Raw genomic sequence first — 23650 nt, 5'->3', positions numbered from 1 at the left:
ATCTATTTGCCCCCTCAAATGCTAATGGATCTCAATTCAGAACACCGTGTATAAAATGGTTATAAGGTGAACGTAATGCATCATTTCAGTAACCCATTAAAATTAAAGCATTTGTTGAAGAGGAAAATATCTGATAAGTCCCCCAGGTACCTTCGAGAAGGTACACCTCGCACCTCTAAGAAGCAGGTGCACCTGCTCCAGAGAAATTTAGTTCTGTAAAAGAATGTAGTAACTGCGGTAAATACATATTTTGCGAATTAAAAATTTGAGTTACAATTTTTTCCCATTGTATAACGTACTTATAACGTATTAAAAATCGTATTTTGAAACTTGCGCCAAAACAACTGGCGGCCATCTTCTATACTACGTGACCTAACAGCCATTGGCACTGGAATTATGTTTACCATGAATGATGTTTACACTCGTAGATACAGTAGTTTCCGACTTTGTGAATTAATCTGTGCCTTAAAACAGTATTTTACAAGCAGCTGTATGTTTAAGAACGTATGGATGAGGAAAATATAACGTTTTTCTAAGTGAAAACCTCCAAAAAGGAATCGAAAAAAGTACTGTTTCATGCCAATTGCATACTATCACAATGCAATCAACGCCGGATAAAGTTTTTATTCACCGGGTTTGCGGAAAAAGTGGCTCCTTGCAGCACATAGAGATTTGAAGAAGATACCTTGTCAGCATCAACCCATCTCTGCTGCGCTGACTATTTCAATTTAAGTACATGGAACATATTTTTACAATCGATAGTAAATCAACGAACTTTAGTATCAACAATTTTTAGGACTAATGCAATTAATGAACTACTTCTTTCAACCCAATAGTTATATAAGATTATTTATTACTACGTTCTCACTGTGATTACAATTTAGGTTGATCTTTGGCTTAACTTGTATTTTTAAAATACAATTCATTTAGATCGATTAAGTTGAAATATTTCAAGTTAGCGTTCTCGCGTTAGAAACCACATTGTTAGTAGTTTTTCATGGCATAAAAGTATAATTAGTCTCACTATAAATTCATTCGTCCATGAAGTGTTTTTCTTGAAATTGAATAACCATATTAGAGAATATGTGGAACAATTTTAAGTTACTTTAAGTACTTATTACTTAGCTGGTTATTAAATGTTACAATTCTCATTTTCCAGGATTGATGGCGATGGACACTAGACGTTTTCTCTACTACAATACATGTTAACTGTGTTACTAGTATTAGAGAATGTTTTGAGTACATCAATAAATGTTAAATTGCCTGTATGGATTTATTTTATTGCATGAAAATCATCCACCTCCATACGAATCCAAAATTTCCCGTTGCAGGGGATATGTTATTGATGGTTTGTCAAAAGTCATATGCTAACATGTTTTATCAACTTAGAACTTAGATGGGAGTTCACAGCTGAAATGCAGTTGCCATGTGTGAGTACAATGAATATCTTACGATCGGGTTGACATTTGTTAAATTCTGAATTCCATTTGCACTCATACTGGTATACTCTGGAGATACATCAACTCTGAGCTTTTGATTGTAGTAAGAATTACTTAACTTTCTTGCCCCTTACTGCTGAAGACATCCATAGAGATGTATCGTCGCTTTTCAAATTTTACAATGTATTAAATTGATTATGTAAGAATGCTATTGTAACAATTGAAGATTACTGCTATCCAGTATGCCTTTATCTCTGTCATATTTGGCTGGCTGGGAAATACCTTCAGTATGCTTCTCAGATTTATTTGTTTAGGCTGTTCCCTTTTCCTTACTAGCTGAACTGAACCAGTCAGATCAATGAGATTGACTGATCTTTTAGTTATCCTGAGTCTCAGGTTAAGTAGGTAGTATAAAGCAACTAGTCACTAGAACAGATTAGTTCCAGACCACAGTCCCCCTGAGAACAGACCAGTTCCAGAGCAGTACAGACCTGGGTCCAGACCAGTTTACCCACCCGTTGTCCAGACCAGTTGCAGACCAAACTGGTCTGGAGCAATGTTTCAATTTCTTCCCAGTTCCAGACCAGCTACAGACCTTTAGCTCCACCCCTGTTCCAGACCTGTTCCAGCTCAGTTACAGAACAAATATTTTTACCTGGGTCAGTACTTAAAAAATGTATTCCTCAAGAATGGTAACAATAAAGGTACAGGTAACTTATTTGTAATAAGGTCATGTTTAAACTTAAACCACAATGTATTTCAATATAATTAATAATTTTAACTTGTTAATCACAATATTCATAGAAAATTGTATAATGCATTTTTTAAAACAAAAGAGTGTTTATCTATAAGATTATTTAAAGAAACAGTTTTACAAACACAAACAATTTCAAAAAAGGCACTATCAGGAATGATTTTAGCCATGTATTTTGTGATCTAACTAAGCAAAATTGATGCTAATATTAAAATTATATTTAAATATTGAAAAAAAGTATATAAAAATAAACTGAAAAGCTACAGAAAGGATATATCACATCCAAATTCCTAATTTTTTCTTATTTTACATTTTTCATGAAGATGTTTTCTAGGGTAATTTTTGCGCGCTAAAATTAATTTCTAATACATTTCCAATCTTGCCATTGTGGCACAATATCCGCCACAAAACGCAGAACAGAAAATCGGGAACGTTCCAGGAATTTCCAGCGCGGCGTTCGCCGTTACTGTATAAACAAGTGATCTCGGCCAACAATGATTCAGTCAGTTGAATCTGTACTTCGATGTAAGAACATTCACTTCATAACAGAAACGACACAAGTGTGTTATTTAGCGTACAAAGGTATTATTCAGCGTAGTAAATCGCTACACCTTCATTGTACTCACCATCTATTCATCGAAGATGCCTTGAAAATAAAAAATCAATTTCCGAAATGTCGCTTCGATGTTTTTAGTTACACATAATCTTAGCCTGATGAGGTCATAGTTAAAGCTAAAGGAGAGGTCACAGAAAAAGAATTTTTTTAAAGTTGATAAATGGTGAATTTGAATCCCATACTTTCCTGAATATCATTGACTAGTAAACACTAAGTTTTACCAGAAGACTAAATGTCTTCAGCCTTTGCCGCTGAAAAACCCACTGCAACATAGCTAGCTTCTTGCCAAGGGCTCACCGATTCGGAAAAACCGTTTATGGGATGTTGGACTTATTGCACTTTTCCGTGTACCATGGACGAGGGCCTTTCATGTACCCTTTTATTGTAGATTAACAAAATGTATGCTAAATTATCTTTTGACCGTTAATCGAAGTGCTTTTTTAGTTAGTATTCGCATTAATGGCCACCGGTAGTTCTACAACATTATATTTCTCCAATTGTGTCACCAAGAGATTAATCGATTACAACAGTGTTAATCCTCACAACTTTATACCATAACTATTTCCGTCCGCAAAATTTATACTTCAGATTCCTACTATTGTCGACAAAAACCGAAGAGTGTCACCTTTAACTCGGCCATACCTATACTACGCCAGTCATCAAATAAGAAAAAAGGAAAAGTACTCACCCTGCAACAATTACTCTGCAAACTTTTTCTAAGAACTGCGTCTGATTCTTAACAAATCTTTTTGAAGACATTGAATTCCGTAAGTTTCTTCAAACACATTGGGCACATGGTAGTGGGCAGGCCATCTCCCACAGCAATCTGAGATATTAATAAACAAATTACACGTCAACAGAAGTCGTAATTATATTGGAAAAAAACAAAACGAAGTAAGCACCAATGTAAAGAAAATTGATAGCATTTAATGCGCCACTCCCATGTAAGCCGACTAAATCACGTATGGCATCCTTCACAGTTATATTGCATGCTACATTCCAGGTGAATATGTTGTATTAATAATCATAATTCTTCCTGCAAAGTCTGCAATTAATTCCTAAGGATTCCGTGAATATCTGGAATATCTAGTCGCTGGTGCGACACATGTTTTCACTTCAATATCTCATTCACTATTTAAATCAGGTCTATCGTCGAAGACATTATCTCCTCAGTGACAAACATCACAAAATCTCACAAGGGAACTACACGCACATTAACTAAGTTGATGTTTGAAAATTAAAGTACTTAATAATGCCCAACGAAAGGACCAACAACGCCAACAACAAACAGCAATCGCCTGAGAGACATATCGCGACTCAATAGCATGGACTGAGAATGTTTTCAACAATTTATAACACAATCGTAAATCCCACGAAGAAAACATGCACGATGACGACGATTGCTAATCCGTAGCCTACGTAGGCTACGGCTAATCCCAGGAACACAACACTGATCCGCCACGCTTATTTGTTAATGCAAGACTATGCAATCAAGCCTCAACATAGAATCGAAGATATCTAGTTGTCATTTTATCCGCAAACAGCACACCTATAGAACAGGGCAAACATCCGCGTTCGATGATTATTTTCTTTCCATTTGACAAAATAAAGGGACATTTATTTTGATTCGTCAATCTTCTTTCAATTTATGGTAGTATAATAATTTATGGTTGAATATTATTCAATACTTAGGCCAGAAACGGAATTTAAGCCCGCCTTCATCTTCCTCACGGTTACAGTTCATTTACGGTCCTGAAAAACGTTACCAAAATATCTTGAAAGTTGAATTAAATTTTTTTACAATATTTATGTTTAAAATAATACAATATCACTCATCGTTGCAAATACCTTATTTATCTATTGTAGGCCTACTACGCGACATTATGCTAAATTAAAAGCAAACAGTTAGTACTTCTGCCGGTAAATTTCGGAACGCGCGTTGATTGAAGGCCTGCTATGTAGTTGAGCCTCTAGCAGTAGAAAAGAAAACTAACACTCAGCGACAGCAAACCAATCTTTCTTGCTTGATCTTACATTAACATTGGTTACTGTGAACTGCAAGGTCAACCGTAATATTTTGCTGTGGTGTATTTTTTTGGTTGAGGTGATTATAAGTTATTTAATATAAAAATTTAAACTTGTCTTTCACCGTGTGCATTCTAAATAATTGTTGTATCATCGAAATGTATGTAATTTCAGTGACCAATCTGGAGATCTGAAGTCTGTTATGTGTTGATGATTTCATCGACGATTTAACATATTTAAAGATTGAATGAGTGATAGAAATTAAAACATGAATAGTACCGCCGGGATTTTCACCGCTTCATCAGAAAGGAAATCTGAGAAAACCTTGTGCAGACTATGCATGAAGGATGATGATTATTATTACAACATATTCACTTCCAACGTAGCTCGCAGAATAACTGTGAAGGATGCCCTAAATGGTTTACTCGGTTTAGTAGTAAGTGGCACGTTGCCTACATTTTTTTTTGGTTCATCCTTTTGATATTGCTTTCATTATTCCGTGTTATGAGCATCATTTCGCACTTCTCCAATGTATAGCGTGTTGATTGCTATCTTAGGTTGCTGTGGGTGATGGCCTGCCCACCACCCTGTGTCCACGATGTTTGAAAAAGCTCACGGAATTAAGTGCTTTCAAAAGGACTTGTTTAGAATCGGACGTACAGCTGAGAAAATTTTCTGGGATTAGTTGCTTTAGGGTGAGTACTTTCGTTTATTATCTTTTAAAGACATGGTATGTTTCGGAAAATGTTAAGTGAGAATCTTTGGTTTGTGTCGACAGCAATGAGAAATCCAGGTAGAGTATTATGTGTGGATTGAACAAGTTATAGCAGTTATTTGATTGGATTAACTCAAAAGTTAGATTGATTATTCACTTCACGCCACAACTTAAGTATAATAGGCTGTTGTATGACTTTTTGAAGGTGGTAAATCCAACTCTATTTCAAAAAGTACTTGGGTGAGAGATTAAAAATAAAAAGAGCATTATTTTTGTTAATTGATAATGTTGGAGAACTTTAAAGGCCGTCGTACATGGTTTAAGGATTAGTGAAACTCGCCCAGTTTCTCCGCAAGCTATTTCTCTCAATCTCCATGAAAAGTGCTTGTTACCTTGCAGTTGATGTTTCAGTGGTGGTAAGTAAAGACGTTTTGTTGTTTTATTTAATTATGTGTTTGTAAAACAATCATAGCTAACATAGTGGAGCAACTCGTTATAGGCGATGCACCCATTACGCTATGAAACAATCCCTTTTAATATATTTACTCACTTGGTTCACCGAAGCATGTAAAAATGAACAAAAAATCTCCTGCCGTTTCCTGGTAATTGTCAGTTTGAACTGAAATTGAGCTGTTATTAAGTGTCCAATCATAGGCTCAACTGCACACACACAAAATGTGGATTCTTGGGGTTTTCATGCATAAAAGGCCCAGTATTTAAAATTACGTTTAAGCTTTGAAGATGATAGCTGCAAAAAATGTCATTTCTAACGTTTTAAGCTATATACATAAAATTAAACACTATGAGAAAATGGTTGTGATGTATCTCTTAAGTATCAATATGTTTAGTATGCATGTTAGTTACATTGTTACAAGATTATATTTACATTTTCATTTTTGCATGAATTTTTATTAATATGAGTATGTTATATTTGCTAGAAGAATGTATGTCACTTCCTTTTTCTGGATATAGACAGTTACTTATACCACTTATTTTATAAGAGCGTGACCCGGGTTTCAATGAGTAATCATCATTATCAAGCGCTAATTATAATTTAATAATTATAATTAGCGCCTGATGATGATGATTACTCATTGAAACCCGGGTCGTGCTCTTATAAAATAAGTGGTATAAGTAACTGTCTATATCCAGGAAATAATGGAATACCACAAAGTTAACCAAGAATTAGTGAATTTTATGTCACTTCCGTTTTTACAACTTATGTTTTTCAGTAAAAGTAATGTTTCTTTGTATAATCTGTTAGTTAAAATTTGCAATCTGTGTTTCAAATTTCGGTGTTATGAAATTGCTAGGTTCTTTTTAATGGATACCGGCTAAGATATGCACTGAATGTGATGTTCCCTGTTTATTTGATTTTAAAGATGGCTTAGGTGGTGAAATACCATATTTTATTAATTGAGATGATAAATTTATGTTACAGTCTTCGCAATCGTGGCGTGCCATATCATATCTTGCATTTTTAGGGGTTGTTCAGGGAAGTTTTTTTGTGTAAAAGTGATACTGGGTATTTTGATAATTATGATGCATTTTGAGGTCTGTTTTTTTTTAACCTATATATTTTTTTAGATAAGTAATTTTGTTGGGTGTTTACCTTTGCAGGAAAGGTTTTTTTAAGTGTTTCTTTGTACAGAGAATGGATTGGTATTCCACTTTCTAAGTAAATTTCTTAAAATGGATTTTTAATATTTAGTCAGAAATTATCTTTTGAGCATTGAATGGAATGAATTTGATGTTTTATAATTTTTAGTTTTACTTTCAAATAAATGAAGAATTCCTAGGCAAAGAACTTTTTTACATAAATCTAGAGCTCAAATAGTATTCTAACTTATTTACTTTTCTGAGTTATGTGATTTGAAAATTTGAAGAAATGTTCTAAATTATTAACATTTCATCCACCAGACTATTGATGAGTAGCTGTCAGAATTTCTTAGATTCGTGTGTATCATATTTGTTAAGCCGTTCACTATTTCGTGCACAGACTGTTCAGGCATAGCTCTCTTACCCGTTAAAATTGGTCCAAAATATCTCTTACTTCCTTCTCTTCTATGATGTTTTTTGACTTCGAATATTTTTTCCTTCTCTTTAACGCTTTTCTAAAACTCTCCCATCCAGGATCAGGCTGCTAATTTCATACTTTTCCTCCTCAGAAAGTGGCCAACGTATGAGATATACCTATTCTATCCCAGAGTTCATATTTGAGTAGGTACATATAAACAAGATGTCAATTAGAATAAAATTGAATCAAAAATATATACTTCATGAAGGGTTCACATTTGAGGACAACATCGTTGAAAACATTTATGTTCTGCTTCTGTTGCCCCAATGATGCTGTAATACGGCCACTATGTGAACTCAATACCAAGTATCTTCCTGCGTAATTTGGTTTCAGCAGCTATTTAGCTTTTGAGTTATTGATTAAGAGACACATGTCAATCTTTATATAAATGCTTGGATATCACATTAAAAATCCTATTTTATCGATATAAGGAGTATGCTTCATTTGTTGTCATTGTAGGAGGTGAGTTTATCACTGTTATTTTCTCCATAGAGTATCCAAGGAGATCAGGTAGCTGATGATGAGTGGGGGTCTTCTGCTGACACAAAAGACTGTATTCAAGATGAGATAGAAAGCACCTCACATCTCACTTGCTCAGTCCAAAGGACTGAAATATACATTCCTGTGCCAGACCCCCATCAATCCAGAGCTAATATGTTGGTAAGTTTTATCCTCATCCAAAGTGAAACCCTGGTTATATGATCTTAATTTGTAGGTATTTACTAGGTTGCATGACGAAATTGCTTTTGCCCTGTGTAACTGAATGAATTTGTACGGGCAGTCACCCTTGCTTGTGTGACTAGGGAGACCAGATGCCATGAGGTGAAAAAACAGGACAGCACCCTATTAAAAAAGATATAAGAGGAAAAGTAGGCTGCTTGGAAAATAACATCAATTTTATAATTTGGATCAATAAATTTATTTGGTGTATGAATTTACCGATATATTTTTCTGTGGATCTAATTTTCTAAATCAATTTATGTATTTGTATCAGCTAGTAAGCTATTAAGGAGACAATGTGATTATATACTTCTTGAAATTCGGTTTCGAAATGGATTCACTGATAATGAGGGTTTTACTTCACTGCTTTGCAAATAATGAGAAAACACTAATCCCTTTGTCCCTATTGTTATGCTGCGGACATTTTAATTATAACATATAATTAATTATAAATGGCAATATAAATGAAGGTTCTATAGGATGGCAAAATGTCTGAGTTGGAAGGTAAAGAATTTACCCTCTTTTACTGTGGGTAGCACATTGAGATGCATTCTACACCAAGGTGTGCCGAGTGAACTGGTCATGTCTGCCATTTCGTTTTTGGTTGCCACTAAAGTCTTGTGCAAACTGATTTCAACCAGCTTGAGTGGTCTCAGGTGAAAGAGGAGGTTTTATTGTTATTATTTATAATTATTCACATTTTTATTTTGCCCCCATTGATTGGCACCCAGCATTATCTTCTAGGTAACTGTGAAAGACGAGAACAAAGACCCTCTCAGTGAAGGTAATTATCCTGAGATGAACACACCAGATCCAGCTGGAATTCCAAGTAATGCTTTAGACCCATTGGAAACTGACGACTTGGTAAGTTCACGTTTGCTTTTTTAGCACATTTTTGCTACTTCACAAATTCAGTCCTCCATGTATTATTCCAATATCATTTACCATAATAACAATACCTTTTTCCTTCCTTTATCAAATATGGAGTAGGAATATGCTCACAGGAATATTTCCTCCGTGTAATATTTCTGTATCAATTGCTGGAAAAGCATCACCTTTCCCTAACTTCGTCAAATGTGAATAAGTAAACTTGAGATGTGCCTTCATTAGAACTTTCACAGTTAGCCATGTTAGTTAAAGAAAAGCTTCTGCGCTATGTTGCCTTTGTAAATTTTTGGGTGGCCTTAATGGTTCCCGACCGATTCTGGTTTCTTTTTCAAGGGAGATTAAGGGAATCAAAGTCCCAAAAATTTAGGCCCATGGGCCCAAAAGGTTTCTTTTAACTAATGTAGAGATGCATAGCTCTAATTCAAAATGAATGTTTCATTGTTCTCAACAGAATGAGGGCTGGAGCTACTCTGATCACTCACCTTTGATCACTGAGCAATTGAGGACTGTCGTCATGGAATTTCCCATTTTTGTCGGCATAGAAACACCATGCTCTCTTCCAATCACCACAGAATAGAAGGACGGATCATCTTCATAAGTCCTAAGATATCTTAGAGGCAACTCTCCTGTCTGCTAATCTTTTCATTGTGACGTATTTCTTCTCTTTTACATATTTTGTAACCTTTACTATTCTTCCACCGGTCCTTCAACGACTGTTTTTATCAGGCCATCATGTCTCATTGTGTGGTCAACTAAGTAGTTCTGCCTTCTGCTAAGGGTTTTCAGAAGAATTCTCTTTTCTGCCTCTCTTCTGAGCACGTCCTTGTTACTTACATGGTCGATGCATTTTATCTTCATCATTCTTCGGCTGCACCATGTTTCAAATGCTTCTAGTCTACAGTTCTCTGCTGCTGTCAACATCCAAGCCTTGCATTCATGAAGAGACAAGTTGAAATTCTCCTCCTTCGATATTGTTCAAACAATATGGAAGGAAAACAGGTGATATTCATGCTACCTGTTGTAGCACTGTGTACTCTCACCCTGAGTTATTGTGATATCATGATCAACAGATCACTGATCATAGTGTGGCTGGCTACCCCTAATGATTTGATACATGATTCCCTGGTGAAATCCTTCCAAATGAGAAACACCTTTCATGGTGAATGATAAATCCTTTTGTGTTGGTTCTGGCTGGCTGTATTGCCATGTAATTAGGTGATGCAGTTTCTAGTCAAATCTACCAAACATGAATTGTTCCCAAAAAAAGAGGGCATATTCTAACTGTAGCAGATGTGGATGTGGTGAGAACTGTATGGAGTAAATTATGTGGCGGACTCAGGATTTGTTTTTCACCATATTTTGAAAGGGTATTAGATGTTGGCAAACCAGGGTGATTGTTGAGAGGCATCAATTTCTTTCTGTGAGCTGATTTTAATGGCACCTGTTATATATTCAACTTTGATTGAAATAAAATATAATGATTACCTATTATGGATTAAATCAACTTTTTTGTACTACATCTGCACATGTAGATAATGATTCTTGGTTGTCAATAATGATGTCATGAGACCATGATGTCTCAAATTATTGCTGATAAATTTGTTGTTCCTTTTTAGGAAGGTTTTCCTATGGCTAATTGAAAAGGCAGATTAACTTAATGGACCATATTTTGTTAGTCAATAAATTTATCCTGCCTTCCTCTCTTAGGTCAGAATAGCTAATCAGGGAATTTTCCAGTAATGCATATGCCATACATTTAATGTATAGGTTGTGATCTTTTTGTTTCTAATAGCAATCGGTGAAAACCTTTATGAAGTGTTAAATCCCTTTTTCCTCAGAGTGGCATGGGAACATGTGGGTCTCCTTCTGTAAAAGCAGATCAGTTCAGTGATGATGTAGGAAGATGTGCACTCAATGCAAGCACTAATGGGGCCACAAATGACCTCATGTTCCAAGCCTCTGATCAGGTAATAATAATAATAATAATAATATTTTAATTGGTCCAGTGATTTCTTTGGACAAACATAAGACATGTTAAAGAGTATATAAGGTGCAAAAACAGTACTAATGAAGAAATGAATGAATTTTTTATGAAGAAATTTGTCATAATTATGTACATATATAGTTTTTTGCACAAACAATTGCAGTATACATGAACACAGAGGGTTGATATAATATAGTTAACTTTTAAAGTAGAGGGTGACTGGCTGTGGATGGAGAGAGAGTACGTAAGAGCTGCAGGAGAAATTTTACCTGAGAGTTGCAGTAGCCTCTTTTGAATTTTGCAGATTATTTTATTATTGGGTCTACGGCCCCAGATGAGGATACTAAACATCATATTCAGGTAGAATTCACCATAATAAAATGGCATTAATGCATCAGTAACTAAAATTTATCTGAGAGAATAAAAAAACAAGTAGATGTCATTTTTCTGCGGATCTTCTGAATATGTTCCTCCAAGGAGACTGCATTATCAAGTTTTACACCCAAATAAGGAGAACTGAAATTTTGTGGAATGTGCATAAATTTTTACAGAGATCAGTTAGTGTGGAGCTGGTTGAATAAACTGTAGAGTCACATGCATTGGTAAACCTTAAAATTTTTATACATGTTCAGATTTTTACCTTAAATGTTAAATTCGTTTGCTTAAAGTAATACACATTGAATACAGTTTCTACCTATGAAGCACCCTTAAAAAAATGTTGTGATAATAGCATGCCAACAATCGTTTTGGGCTTACTTCTTGTATGTAAAGAGGGAGGTAACTTACCCTCTGGACTTAAGGTTAGATAGACAGTGGAATGAGTAAAACTCTGCATTATTATTTGCAAGCTATGAGTTGCTCCTTTATACTCCTTAGCTATTTATTGCCTGGCTCACTACAGAATAAAAAACTGTGCTATACCGACGCATGGAATTACAACCCCTCGGATCATCGTAGTAATCTTGGTAGAGGAAAGAATGGTAGGGTAATGCTTAAAAAAAGCAGGGACTATGATTATCACTTTCAAAACTCAGAAGAATTTGTAAAGGCTACCATGGGATTAAAAGGTTGGTAATAGGTCCAGGCATTGCAGTAGGATGAGCTAACAATATGATGCACTCTTGGCAAGTGAGTAAACACATCTCATGTATCTCTCAACACAGCATGCTTTGTATATTTTCCGTGCTCTTGTAAGTGATTTGCCCAGAATTGAATTTTATATCTATATTTTGAAAGATTAATAAGAATTTTTATCATGATATAAAGCATCTAGCAGATAGAATCCACAGAATAGAAACGCTTTTAGCATGTGTGGAAGATAGGTCAAAGTAAAGAATTATTAGGGCAACAATATTTCAAGAAATTTAAATAATTAAACTCAAATCTCAGTCACTCATTCAAGCATTAGACAAATAATCATTCGCACATTATGTAGTAGTTTTTTTCTTACTTGATACTAATCCTGCATTTTCTTGATAGCAGGAGTTATTTCCCTTTTTGAGCACTGTGATACATTATAGTTATTGTACAATTTAGTGCATATAAATGTGACACACAAGCTGTAACTGTGAATATAAACAAGTGAATGTTTTGGGGTGGTGTATAGATTTTTATCAATTGTGTATATGAGAATCATTATTTTTTGGCAAACTCACCAAGCTCATTCTATGTTTCCATCTCCCTGTTTTTAATGATGCTGATTGTGAACTCATGTGCAGGCAGAGGCGTCAACATCATCCCAAAGTGAAGAGGTGGATGCTAAAGGTACTGGAGCCATGGAGATAGACCTTGACTCTATGCAGGTTTTAGCCAAGAAAGAACTATCTCCCAAGGAGACTGATGCCACTGAGGTATGCATGAAATCCACATTCAATTAACCCATTATTCCCCAAATTGCATGTATGGCTTTTACCTTTGGTTACTTTGTATTATACGGTTTCTTTTGACCTAATTAATCCCCATTGTGGTTCCAAAGTTTAGAAAATATCATACATCGCCTATCCTGTTAATTTATATTCTTCACTTACCTCCTTGATGCTTCTTCTAAAGTATACGAGACGTAGAAATAACAGGTAAAATTTTCTTCTTCTTATTTTAATTTGAATGAAACACCTGGATGAATTGTTTTGCTAAAGGCTGAGCATAAACTACTGCAGTATTATTGATATAACTACCGGATGAGAGTTACAGATGCATTTCAGAGGAATATTTAACTGATATGGACCCTACTGAAGCTAGATCTAGCTAAAATTGAAGCTATTAGCCTTACAACACCTAAGCGATAGAAAAAGAGAGGTAACTCAGGATTGCACGGAGAAAATTCCAGAGAGCGACTAGAGGAACACTCCACCTTCCATCACAATCCTGCTTCAACTAATACGTTTCTCACCCTCTCATTCTACCGTCTCTGAAACAGAATGCATCTTAAGCTGAATTCAATGTCCACAAAGAAATACTTCCACTCAATGACATGGGAATGACATTGCCCTGTATCGGTTCCATGTGTGCTTGTAACAGTTAGACTCTAAGAAGTACCAGAGTGTTTGATGTGAAATTCATACAGATGGCCAACTTGGAATTCAAAATGCTATTCACGCTTTACTTCTTAAACTCACAACCTGTGTGTGCCAAAAAATGCAGCTGACCTGCCTCCGAAAGACTACATTGTTGATAAAAAGCCATACTGACAAGTTTTGTTATGCTTTTAGAAAAGCCCCCTGCTCTACCAGAGAATTCTCATTGTTGTGTGAACGCAACACTATTTGGAACAACCATATTTCTACCAGGAATGGGAAAAGTTCGTGACAAAAATAAACATGATCAATAAAGAAACTTAGAACGTAGAGGAAAAATTACTTTTAGTGGCATTACTCTGTAAATATTTGTAAAATATCATTTACAATTTGTGGTATTTCAATGCTTCGAAATGGGCAAATTCTGAAGATTAAAATTATTATTTTAGTTTAAATTTTTACAAAAGTAACTGAATAAAAAAGAAAGACATTTCAGAAATTCAGAAAACCTGAGAAAAAATTATCCTGCGGAAAGGTTTTTTCCAATAATTACGATTCAATAAAATTGCGTTTATGCAATGCTGGGGATTAAGGGGTTAAATTAATGGATGAAAGTGATGTTTGTGGGAAATTTTGAATTTTAAGTACTACAAACATGGGCACTTGAGCCCAAATTGTGAGATCTTTATCAATATTTTCAAAAATGGGCACAACTTATTGCAACCATAGCCGCTTAAAATTTTTCTTTGGTAACTTTAAATCACCATTCACAAGGTAATGAGAACTGCTTCTATATCGTGTGTAAAGATGTGTGAGGGTGTAGAGTGATGATTGAATGGAGTGTTGAGTGTTTCCCCCTCCCCCCATGATTCCCTGCTTTCCCAATTTTGTGCTTTTTCTGTGATGGGTACGCGATCGGTTGAAGGTCCACATTTTTCCCAATGCCCTCCCTCCAAACAATACCTGTGAGCATCGAATGTAGGGTGACAGAATCTGTACCCCTTTTCTCTACAAAAGGAGAACATGTTTAGGCAATCTCCCCTCACCGTGGTAAGGATTCTATGAAAACCGGCTTCCTAAGTTTCCCCCAGCTGCCCCAACCTCAGAAAATAACGCGCTCTTGTTAATAAAATATGGGCAAATTTCAGCTTGGGGAGACATATCCACCATGGCTTCATGTTGCAGCCAAAGGTCATGCCCGACAACTGATAGTGTCTTGCATGTCAGGTGGAGAAGAGGTAGAAAGAGAAGAGAATCATGGAGGTTAGACTGTGAGGTGAAGAGTGGCGAAGATGAGGAACCAGGAGAATACAATGGTAGATTTCCCGTGCCAAGAGGAATAAGGTCAACCCACGACGCCTTGAATTAAATATTCTCTCAGCCCATGGTGAATGAAGACGCTGCAGGAGCCAGCCAAGGAGGTCATCCCCATCCATGACGAAGAGCCAATAAGTAAAACTGTTCCCACATGAATTCCCCGATTTATGAAGATTCACGAATAAAACCACTATATAAGCAAGAATAGAAGAACTAACTCTGAAGAAGACCGGTTGCCCCACAATATTTGTACCTTGCCTTTTGTTTATTCTCCTGGCCCACACTTTTTCCCCAGAAAGGAGTGTATATTTTAGTATTTAGGACAGTGTATTATTGGAGAGTGTATAGGATAAGTGTTGGTGTTGTCACTTCATTTTTTTTGTATTTAGCAGGAGATTTTACAAGAAAGGAAAATTTTTGTTTCATTTTTTTAAAGATGTCATTTGTAAATCTGAAATCTGGTTGCTTTCAGCCTACTATTATGGAGAATGGAGGGGTGATTCATAATCGAACAATGGCCATGGAGTCTATCATGGAGGCTATGGGTGAGTGTTGGCGTTGTCACTTCATTTGTTTTTGTATATAGCTGGAGATTTTACAAGAAAGTGCTTTACAAGAATACTTAGAGCTTTAAAGTGCTTTTACAAGAATTTTACTCTTCAGTGCTTTGAAAATGACTCTTCAGAGAAAAGATTTTAACTAATTCCTACTAGATGGTGTCCAAAAAGTGGATCTCATATTCAATGTAATATTGAATTAGGTTTCTTTCATACTTTCTTTCTACACTCTTATTTTACAAAAGCTTGTTTTTTGTCAATATTTCCATTACGTCTACTGAAAATTTTATTTTTAAATGTGGCTCAACCCAGAGTCCTCGGCATGACCACTGGGCGCTTTAACCACTGGACTGATGCTCACCCTTTGCAGAGTGGCTCTTGTACATGAATATATTTGACATGTAAATGTTTAAATGCATTTCAGTTTAAACTACTATGTTATATAACCCCATATGGGGTCTGATTCAAGGACAGCTCCCAATGGACTATGTATAACACAAGAAAATTTGATTGAATTGTGAGACCCGGTTTTTGGACAGCCCCCTTGTGAAGGATGTAGCACTTATATTCGTCATCCATCTATACATCTTAAGTTTATGATTTATAGTTCTGCTTGAGAATGTAATGAGGTCGGCAAATGTCTAGTAAAATTTTCAACATGCTTCACATTCAGCAATATATGCAGTCTTGTTCTGCCAGTTTCAGACTATCGTCCCATGATGCTTAAGCAATTCTCAATTCCATTATTTCTTGTAGTGGATCTTTGAAAATGTGTTTCTGAAAAATATCCTTAGTTACGGTTTGCTTGTGGGTGTAATGATGATTTATTTCATTGTATTCATATGGGAATTCCAGTGTACTTTGGGTAACAATTTTGTCTTTACTACTGGATCATAGTAAAAAAACTAATTAAATAACTTGTTAAGAATAATAAGCATGAGATTCCAGTTATGTACCATGTCAGTTGTGGCATCATAAGAAAAAATGAACATGGAACTTGTTGATTTGAGATCGAGTGTTTTTTTTTTCAGTTTAGAAATGATGGTAAAATTTTGCTTTGATAGACACCCCAATCAATTCACTGTTTTGTGCTCTTGGCTACTGTGCTTAAATAGGCCTAACAGATATGGATAAAGTGTGATTAGAAAAAAAATCTTTTTGGCTGAAAATAGGCTTAACTCGATTTAAATACCTTGTGTGCAGCAGTTGTAGTTCTGCAGAGTAATGACAGCGGGTGACCAGTAGAGTGGTGCGAAAAAACTCAAGTTACAAATTTCGTGCCGCTATAGCGCGGAAAAATTGCAATACGTTTGCACAAGAAAACAAAAAGGATTATTAAAATCAGACGCCATCTTCGGATCCTGCAAAGCACCTAAAAAAATGACTAAAATGAAAAAAAAAAATTTTTTCATTGTAAAAAAAATAAAATAAATATCTTTTAACGTTATAGCAAAAAAGTTTACAAATAGCATAGGTTTTTATTAATATATGCATATTTATGGTTTTTAACTGTTATTACTGATTGCACAAGATCATTAAAAATGTATAAATTTGCAATTTAGCCCATTTTTTAGTTTTGTAATAATTACTTGAGGATAATTTTTGTGAAGTTTTAATTAGCCCTTTAGATCAAAAATGACAATAAAACTGATCAATAGGATTGAAAAGCAAAATTGCACTTAAACCCTTTCGAGATGGTGGAGTTTTCGTCTTAGCATGACTGCTGTACTGAGCCCCAAGAGAGACTTCCCTCTCGTGGTACAGAGCATTTTTGGAAGACATTCATTAAGAAGGGTCTTGCTGAACCTTTTTCGACCCCTTTACGCTGGGACTCAGCATTTTCTCGGACTCCGAGAGTAGTTGTGCTCCCTCCTTTCTGAGTTTACGACCAGACCTGCAGCATCGGTTTGCGGTCAGCTTATGGATAGCTTATATGTAATTAGCAAATGGATAATTGTTGCTTGTACTTAAATTGCAGACTTAGAATTGAATTTCACATTTTTTTCAGAGCATTGTCAAATTTAAAACGAAGTTCAAAGGTCATTATAAATGCATTTAATGCAGCAGCAATTTCCATGTTGATGTCTATACATAACTCGAGATACAAGTTAATATTTATCGTAGAAATTCGTTTAAAAATTGTAAAAGCTGCTCAAAAGACAAATAATTCAGTTCTTGATTTATTTTTATGAAAAATGAACAAATATTTATTTCAAAAACTGACTGGATAAACAATTGTATGACTGCTGTCCCTTACCGCTAAGTGTGGTTATACCTGCTCCCGGATTCGGAGGGTAAATCCTAAACCCGGCAGGGTTGGATCCTGAGACAAAGACAACGTAAACCCCCGACTATCCTAAAAGGGGGGAGCTAGGAAACGTATACATACGGCTTTCATTATCCTGGCCAGGAAAATCACATGTAAATATACGGCCGTCGTCTCCCGGGTCAGGAAATGTCCATATGTATGTATATATATATATATATATATGTGTGTGTGTACAGTAGGGAAAAGGTTAAAAAGGCAGCATGTTAACCCTGTTGAAACTGAAAGTGAAGATGTTGAGGTTTTAAATGAGGCAACTCAAAGTTCAACAATCAAGGAGAAATTTGTTGAATGCAGGAAAAAGGAGTATGCTACCTAAGCCATCCGTCACCAAGAACTCTGGGCTGAACCAGAAGGCAGGAAAAGGAAATATGCTACCAGAGATGCAAATTTCCAAAAACCCTTGGGTTAGCCCAATAGAAGCTCCAACACCCTCAACACCTAGCAGTGGGGTGCCCCAAATGGGGGAGTGGTATCGACAAAAAAGGAATAGATTCACAGTTGCTGTATCAGAAGTCAGCCATTCCCAATACATGTCCCATTTCCATGTACCAATTTTCATTACATACACTTCCTTACACACACACACACACACAGTTTTCCTCTACCTTGCAAAGTTTTTCTGAGGACATGGGTAGTGATGCAAGAAGTGATGCAGGAAAATCTAAGCAAGTAATGCCTCATGAATGTGAAAGTGCTAAAGTCACAGCCATTTACTCACTTTGCATGTCTTTGTGGTCCAGAAATGGTCCTACTAAATGAATGAAGCTCTTCACTGTCCCTTGAATTATTGCTTTCATATTTACTTTCTCTTGCTTTCAGTTGGGGGTGATGACTACAACTTCCAAATATTTGAAGCCAGGATAATGACTGAGCTGAAGGAGATAAAAGAAAGTATTCAGGCGCTGTCACTAAAAATGGATAGTTTGCCTGCAGGGGAAGAACATGAGGAGGAAGTGCAGGTTCTCCATGACCTTCCCTTGAAGAAGTTGGAGGATTTGACTGAGTTTCAGGAGACAGTTCGCTCCAATTCAAAGTACAGAGCATTTATGGTGTGTGTTTTTATTAATTATTCACATAATACCTATTATTTCTTTGCAATCACCATTACATCAATATTCCTCTGAATTTACTGTCCATGGCATTTTTCATGGGAGACTTGATGATAACCTGTAACATCGTATGAACCATTAATGAAGTTAATTATTCCTTTCAGGTGAAATACTTGCAGAGCAGATGCTCCAATGCCCTCTTCCAAAGTACAGGGAAAACATTTACAACTTCCCTAAACAAAACTGTAAACGTTGTGTGTGCCACAATTATGTGCAATGACCTAAGTCGTTTATTTTGCATGACAGGGCGAGCATCACAAAAAATACCTTTTGAGGCTGAGTATCCTCACATCATTGACCTAATATTTGGTATGTAATGCCATTGTCATCTGTTGAGACGCTTGGGGTGTACTGCATATTTTTAATTATAATCTGCTCAACATTTCTAATATCTCCTTCAGATGCTGTGAAGCAGAAGAATGTTAACGGCGTACCATTAGACATGGTGGTGGTGAAGAGGAGTATAGGGGAATGGTTCCGCCTGTCAAGGGTGAGAGGGCGCTCCAAGGCAGCAGTGGCAGCATCTCAGAATGAAGACATGGCAATTTTTGAAATCCTTGATGAATCAAACCTTGATACATATTAACCTCGGAAACGCCCGGAGTTTTCTGTGGCTTTTTTGCATGAAGTGATACCACCATGCCTTCCAACATTTCTAAGGAGCAAATTGTAGGAAGAAAAGTAACAAAAGAAGACCATGGCGGCAAGACTTACAAGACTTGGAGGTTAGGGATGGTAAAGGAACTGCTCCCGAGCCAACAGTTGGAGTGAAACGTGCTCCATTCCCCTCATTCAGGCTGCATGATGTCCTATAAGAACAGATATTAATTAAAGCACATCATCAGTCATCTCAATAAAATGTTCAGGTAATTATTCGTGAAGCTCATATGAAAAACCCAAGGACAGACGACACTTACTTTTTGTATTTTATACAACTGTTAAGGTATGTCAGAGAGTCGAAGTGCACCCACTTCTTCCTCTTCACTGCCTCTGATCCACTGGGTGGGTGCACATTCTTCTCCCTGACATACTTGTCCCTCAGGCTTTTGAATTTCGAGGGGAGCTCTGCCTCCGGGATATTTCGTGCAATGATTGGTTATGTATAGAACTTTAACTGAAGCTGGCAGAGTAATAACTAGAGAAACACTCGGGAAAGTTTGTCAATGCATACCATCTAAGGCCAAGTGTACCTCCCTCCACAACATTGCCTTCCTCTCCGGAGTCCTCTCCTTGAGAGGAAGGCAAATGTCGAGTAGTGGTGGTCGCTGCCACACCTCCATAATGAGGGCTTTAATGAGGCAGTCGTCCTCTGAAAATTGAATTGATACATAGTCATTTGTTGCATACTTAAACATAATGTGCGAGGAAATAGTTTCTCAGTGGAATACCTCACCAATAGTCTCCCCACTGCTGCTTGTTGAGGGCCCTACAAGTAATACAAGAAAGCTGTTTCCATTCATCACAGCAACCAACCGCACTGTAGAATGACTAGAATTCTTACTTAAAGCCATATGAAATACTTCCAGGTTGAACACAAAGGGACCAATACTTAAGAAAATAATACTTGCATTTTACATTTTGTTTATGAGTGTTCTTACATTACTCACACTACATTATTTTAGAAAACTGATACTCTCATCACCATTTTGACATTGTATGTGAATCAAGGCTCTACATATCCAAAGGTTTCACTTACAGTTAATACCAGCTAATGATAATGCAAGGAATGACACTGCTCACTCTCAACTTAAGCTGCTACAAACTACGTTACCCAACATTTGTATGAAAACTATAGACACTTGTAAATATAGTCACTCACCAGGTTCTACCAAATTGCCCTTGTGCCACACTTGGTCAGTGTATATTTGATCGGTGATGATAACTGAAAGAAAGGACTGATATTAGGTACCGCTGATGAGTTACTTTTCAAGAACCCTTGCAATCAATCACAAAAATGATATTAATGCCTGATCAGGACAAAACTTACTCTCTCCCGATCGATATATCCTTCCCTGCCATTGATCCACATGGGTGTGATTCATGAAGCATTCATGGTTGCCAATAGCATCCCGAGGCACCTTGCCCCAGCAGTGGCCACAGATGTACTAATAGGAAAGTTAAAAAGCCATACTTAAAGGAACCAGATTGAAGTAAAAGAAAGTGTATCATGCATATGTCACTGCCAATGAAAAAAGCAGACTGCTATATTGAAAAAGAAGTGATAACTCTGAACACCCTGGCTACATTCATCTATCGCTTGGACTTCAACTGAGAAAGGAAGTTGAAGGTGAGCACATAAGAACTCATAAATATCATGAATTACAATTAAAGCATACAAAATGTTGGGGTTAATTAAGGGAATGTGCAGATTAAAGAAGTTTGAATTGTTGATCACTTCTCTATGCTACCTTGGTAACATACGTTTTGGAATATGGTACGGTGTCCTCCTTCCATGGTACGGTTATTTAGAACCCATATTATGATACCCACATCCATGCTTTGGAAAGTGAGAGCATGAAATTTCTTAAATTACTTGACCATAAATCTTAAGAAAATGCCACAGGACTCAATATTTCTGAACATTATTTGCATTTGTACACTTTCAATTCGTAGAAGGCATATTGGAATGCTCTTCATTAATGATAAGGTAAGATAATAAGGTTAAATCCCCTGATTTATTGACCTTAATAACTTTTAAGTTTACAAAAATTTCTGAATTCTAAACATCCGTACGAGAAATTCGACCCCTTGCTATTTTCCTTACCAGCCACCTAACTACACCAAAAACGTGATTACTTATAGAACAATAACTGATTGTAGCTTCTAGTGTTTTGACTTTGATTTTTGTCATTCTTTTTCCTCAAGTTAAAAAATGCGCATTAAATAAAGTAACAATGTGATACCATAATATGTTATAATAAATAAAAACTCCTCTGAACACCTAGATATTTTATACACTTACCTTTTAAATCTGAATTTGATGATGATCTTATAAAATTATTTGAATTGCTTTCCTGTGTATAACTTTGTAATTTCTGTAAATACAGTAAAACCCCTTATTTACACTTTTCTAGAGACCCAAGAAAAAAAGTGTGAATTGCGGGAAAGTGCAAATAGTGGGAAATGGAGAATTTTCACTTTTATTCACATACTGGCTTTGGAAATGTTAATTTTGTAATTGTTCAAAGCATTATTCCATAACATTCTTCCCCTCTGAAGCACAGTTTTTTTGCTGGCAGCAAAAATTAAAAAATAATCCTATTTTGTCTGCATTGAAAACATCTTTTGGGTCGTAACTTCCAAAAGTCTAATATATTCAGATTATTTCCACTGAGCTGCTGTCTCTATGTTAACATCTTTGCTTTCACCATTTACCGTCTTGTATACAAGACTGTACCTATTTTTTAATCTATCCAACCAACCATTATAGATACCGTGCAATCTTCGATTCCCAATCGTGTGAGAAAATACTTTTTCTCAAGGGCCTTTGGGCCTGTTTATATGATACATCAACACATACGAGTTAATGTCTGCTTGCATGAATGATTTTTGTGGACCAGATCGGGACATGTACGAATGCTTGCAGGGGCAGATCCAGGACTTTTTCTAGGAAGGGCACAGAGGGCCTGAGAGGCAAACGATCTTGTCTTAATTGGGATTAAAAACAAGATACAACTATGATTGCACGAAATCTCTTTATTTTTATGTCAAAGTTATTATTATTGATTTAAATGATTGAGCCTCCGTAAAACACAAAACAAAGCGAACACAATGATGACTGTCAGGGGTGGATCTGGGATTTCTTTCTGGTGGGGCACAAGCAAGGCCGTATCCAGGATTTTGTTCTGGGGGGGGGCACAAGGATACCATGTAAGACAAAACGAACGCAATGATAACAGGACCTTATTAAAATTCTTGCATATTTTTAAAGGGTCTGGGGGGGCACATGCCCCTTCTAGATCCTCCTATGATAACCGTATTCAAATTTTGTGTATTTTTTAAAGATTCCGATAACGCAAATACGGGGTTTTACTGTATGTATATCTATTCTTAATTAAGTGCTGTGATGCCCTTAGAGTAATTACATTACTTCATTGGCCTTTTATTTTGATTACTGTCTTTGAAACATTTAAATTTTATAGTACAAGTGGAACTACAGATTTCCTATTTATATGGAATTGCCAATGTTAATGTTCTTGAACGTGCAGTAGTCACTATAGGATCGTACCAATGTAAACGCATTGCCCATGCATTAATTTCATCACATTATTTGCAATAAAGAAAGAATACACCTTGCTAACAAACGAGTTTTAACTCCGAATGAGACTCCGAGTACTATATCATAGTTAGTTAACCTGGAATAAAGGAATTCATGGAAACTCAATGTAAACTTTCCAAGCAGTTTATTGCGGTTGCCACGGTACTGCACGTTCATTGCAAAAGTAACTTTTCATAATATCCCTATCCTTTGCCGCCCTCCTGGTGTCCCTGCATTTGCCACATCTGGCAATCCCTCCCCATCTTCACCACCGACAGCTAGATAATTTTGCTCACCCCTTTCCTCTTCTAAATCCCTCAGGAAATTATGCAATACTACTGCAGCCTTC

At 36.2% G+C, this 23650-nt stretch overlaps 1 protein-coding gene across 1 annotated transcript in view; it reads left to right on the top strand.

Annotated features, from left to right (window-relative positions):
* Positions 1-21981, top strand: part of LOC124172007 — a 360175-nt gene extending 338194 nt beyond the window's left edge. Inside the window, exons 4-10 of the mRNA XM_046551405.1 lie at positions 9091-9210; positions 11073-11201; positions 12937-13068; positions 15521-15593; positions 18754-18983; positions 19148-19352; positions 19445-21981. Of these exons, the coding sequence (XP_046407361.1) occupies positions 9091-9210; positions 11073-11201; positions 12937-13068; positions 15521-15593; positions 18754-18983; positions 19148-19352; positions 19445-19629 (1074 nt within the window). The 3' untranslated portion in view covers positions 19630-21981. The remainder of the gene's footprint in view (positions 1-9090; positions 9211-11072; positions 11202-12936; positions 13069-15520; positions 15594-18753; positions 18984-19147; positions 19353-19444) is intronic.
* The last annotated feature ends 1669 nt before the right edge of the window (positions 21982-23650 follow it).

Source organism: Ischnura elegans, assembly GCF_921293095.1.
Source record: "Ischnura elegans chromosome 13 unlocalized genomic scaffold, ioIscEleg1.1 SUPER_13_unloc_1, whole genome shotgun sequence".
In the NCBI taxonomy this organism is placed as follows: domain Eukaryota; kingdom Metazoa; phylum Arthropoda; class Insecta; order Odonata; family Coenagrionidae; genus Ischnura; species Ischnura elegans.
The sequence above is the reverse complement of the archived record's forward strand: the minus strand, read 5'-3'. Positions and strand labels throughout refer to the sequence as shown.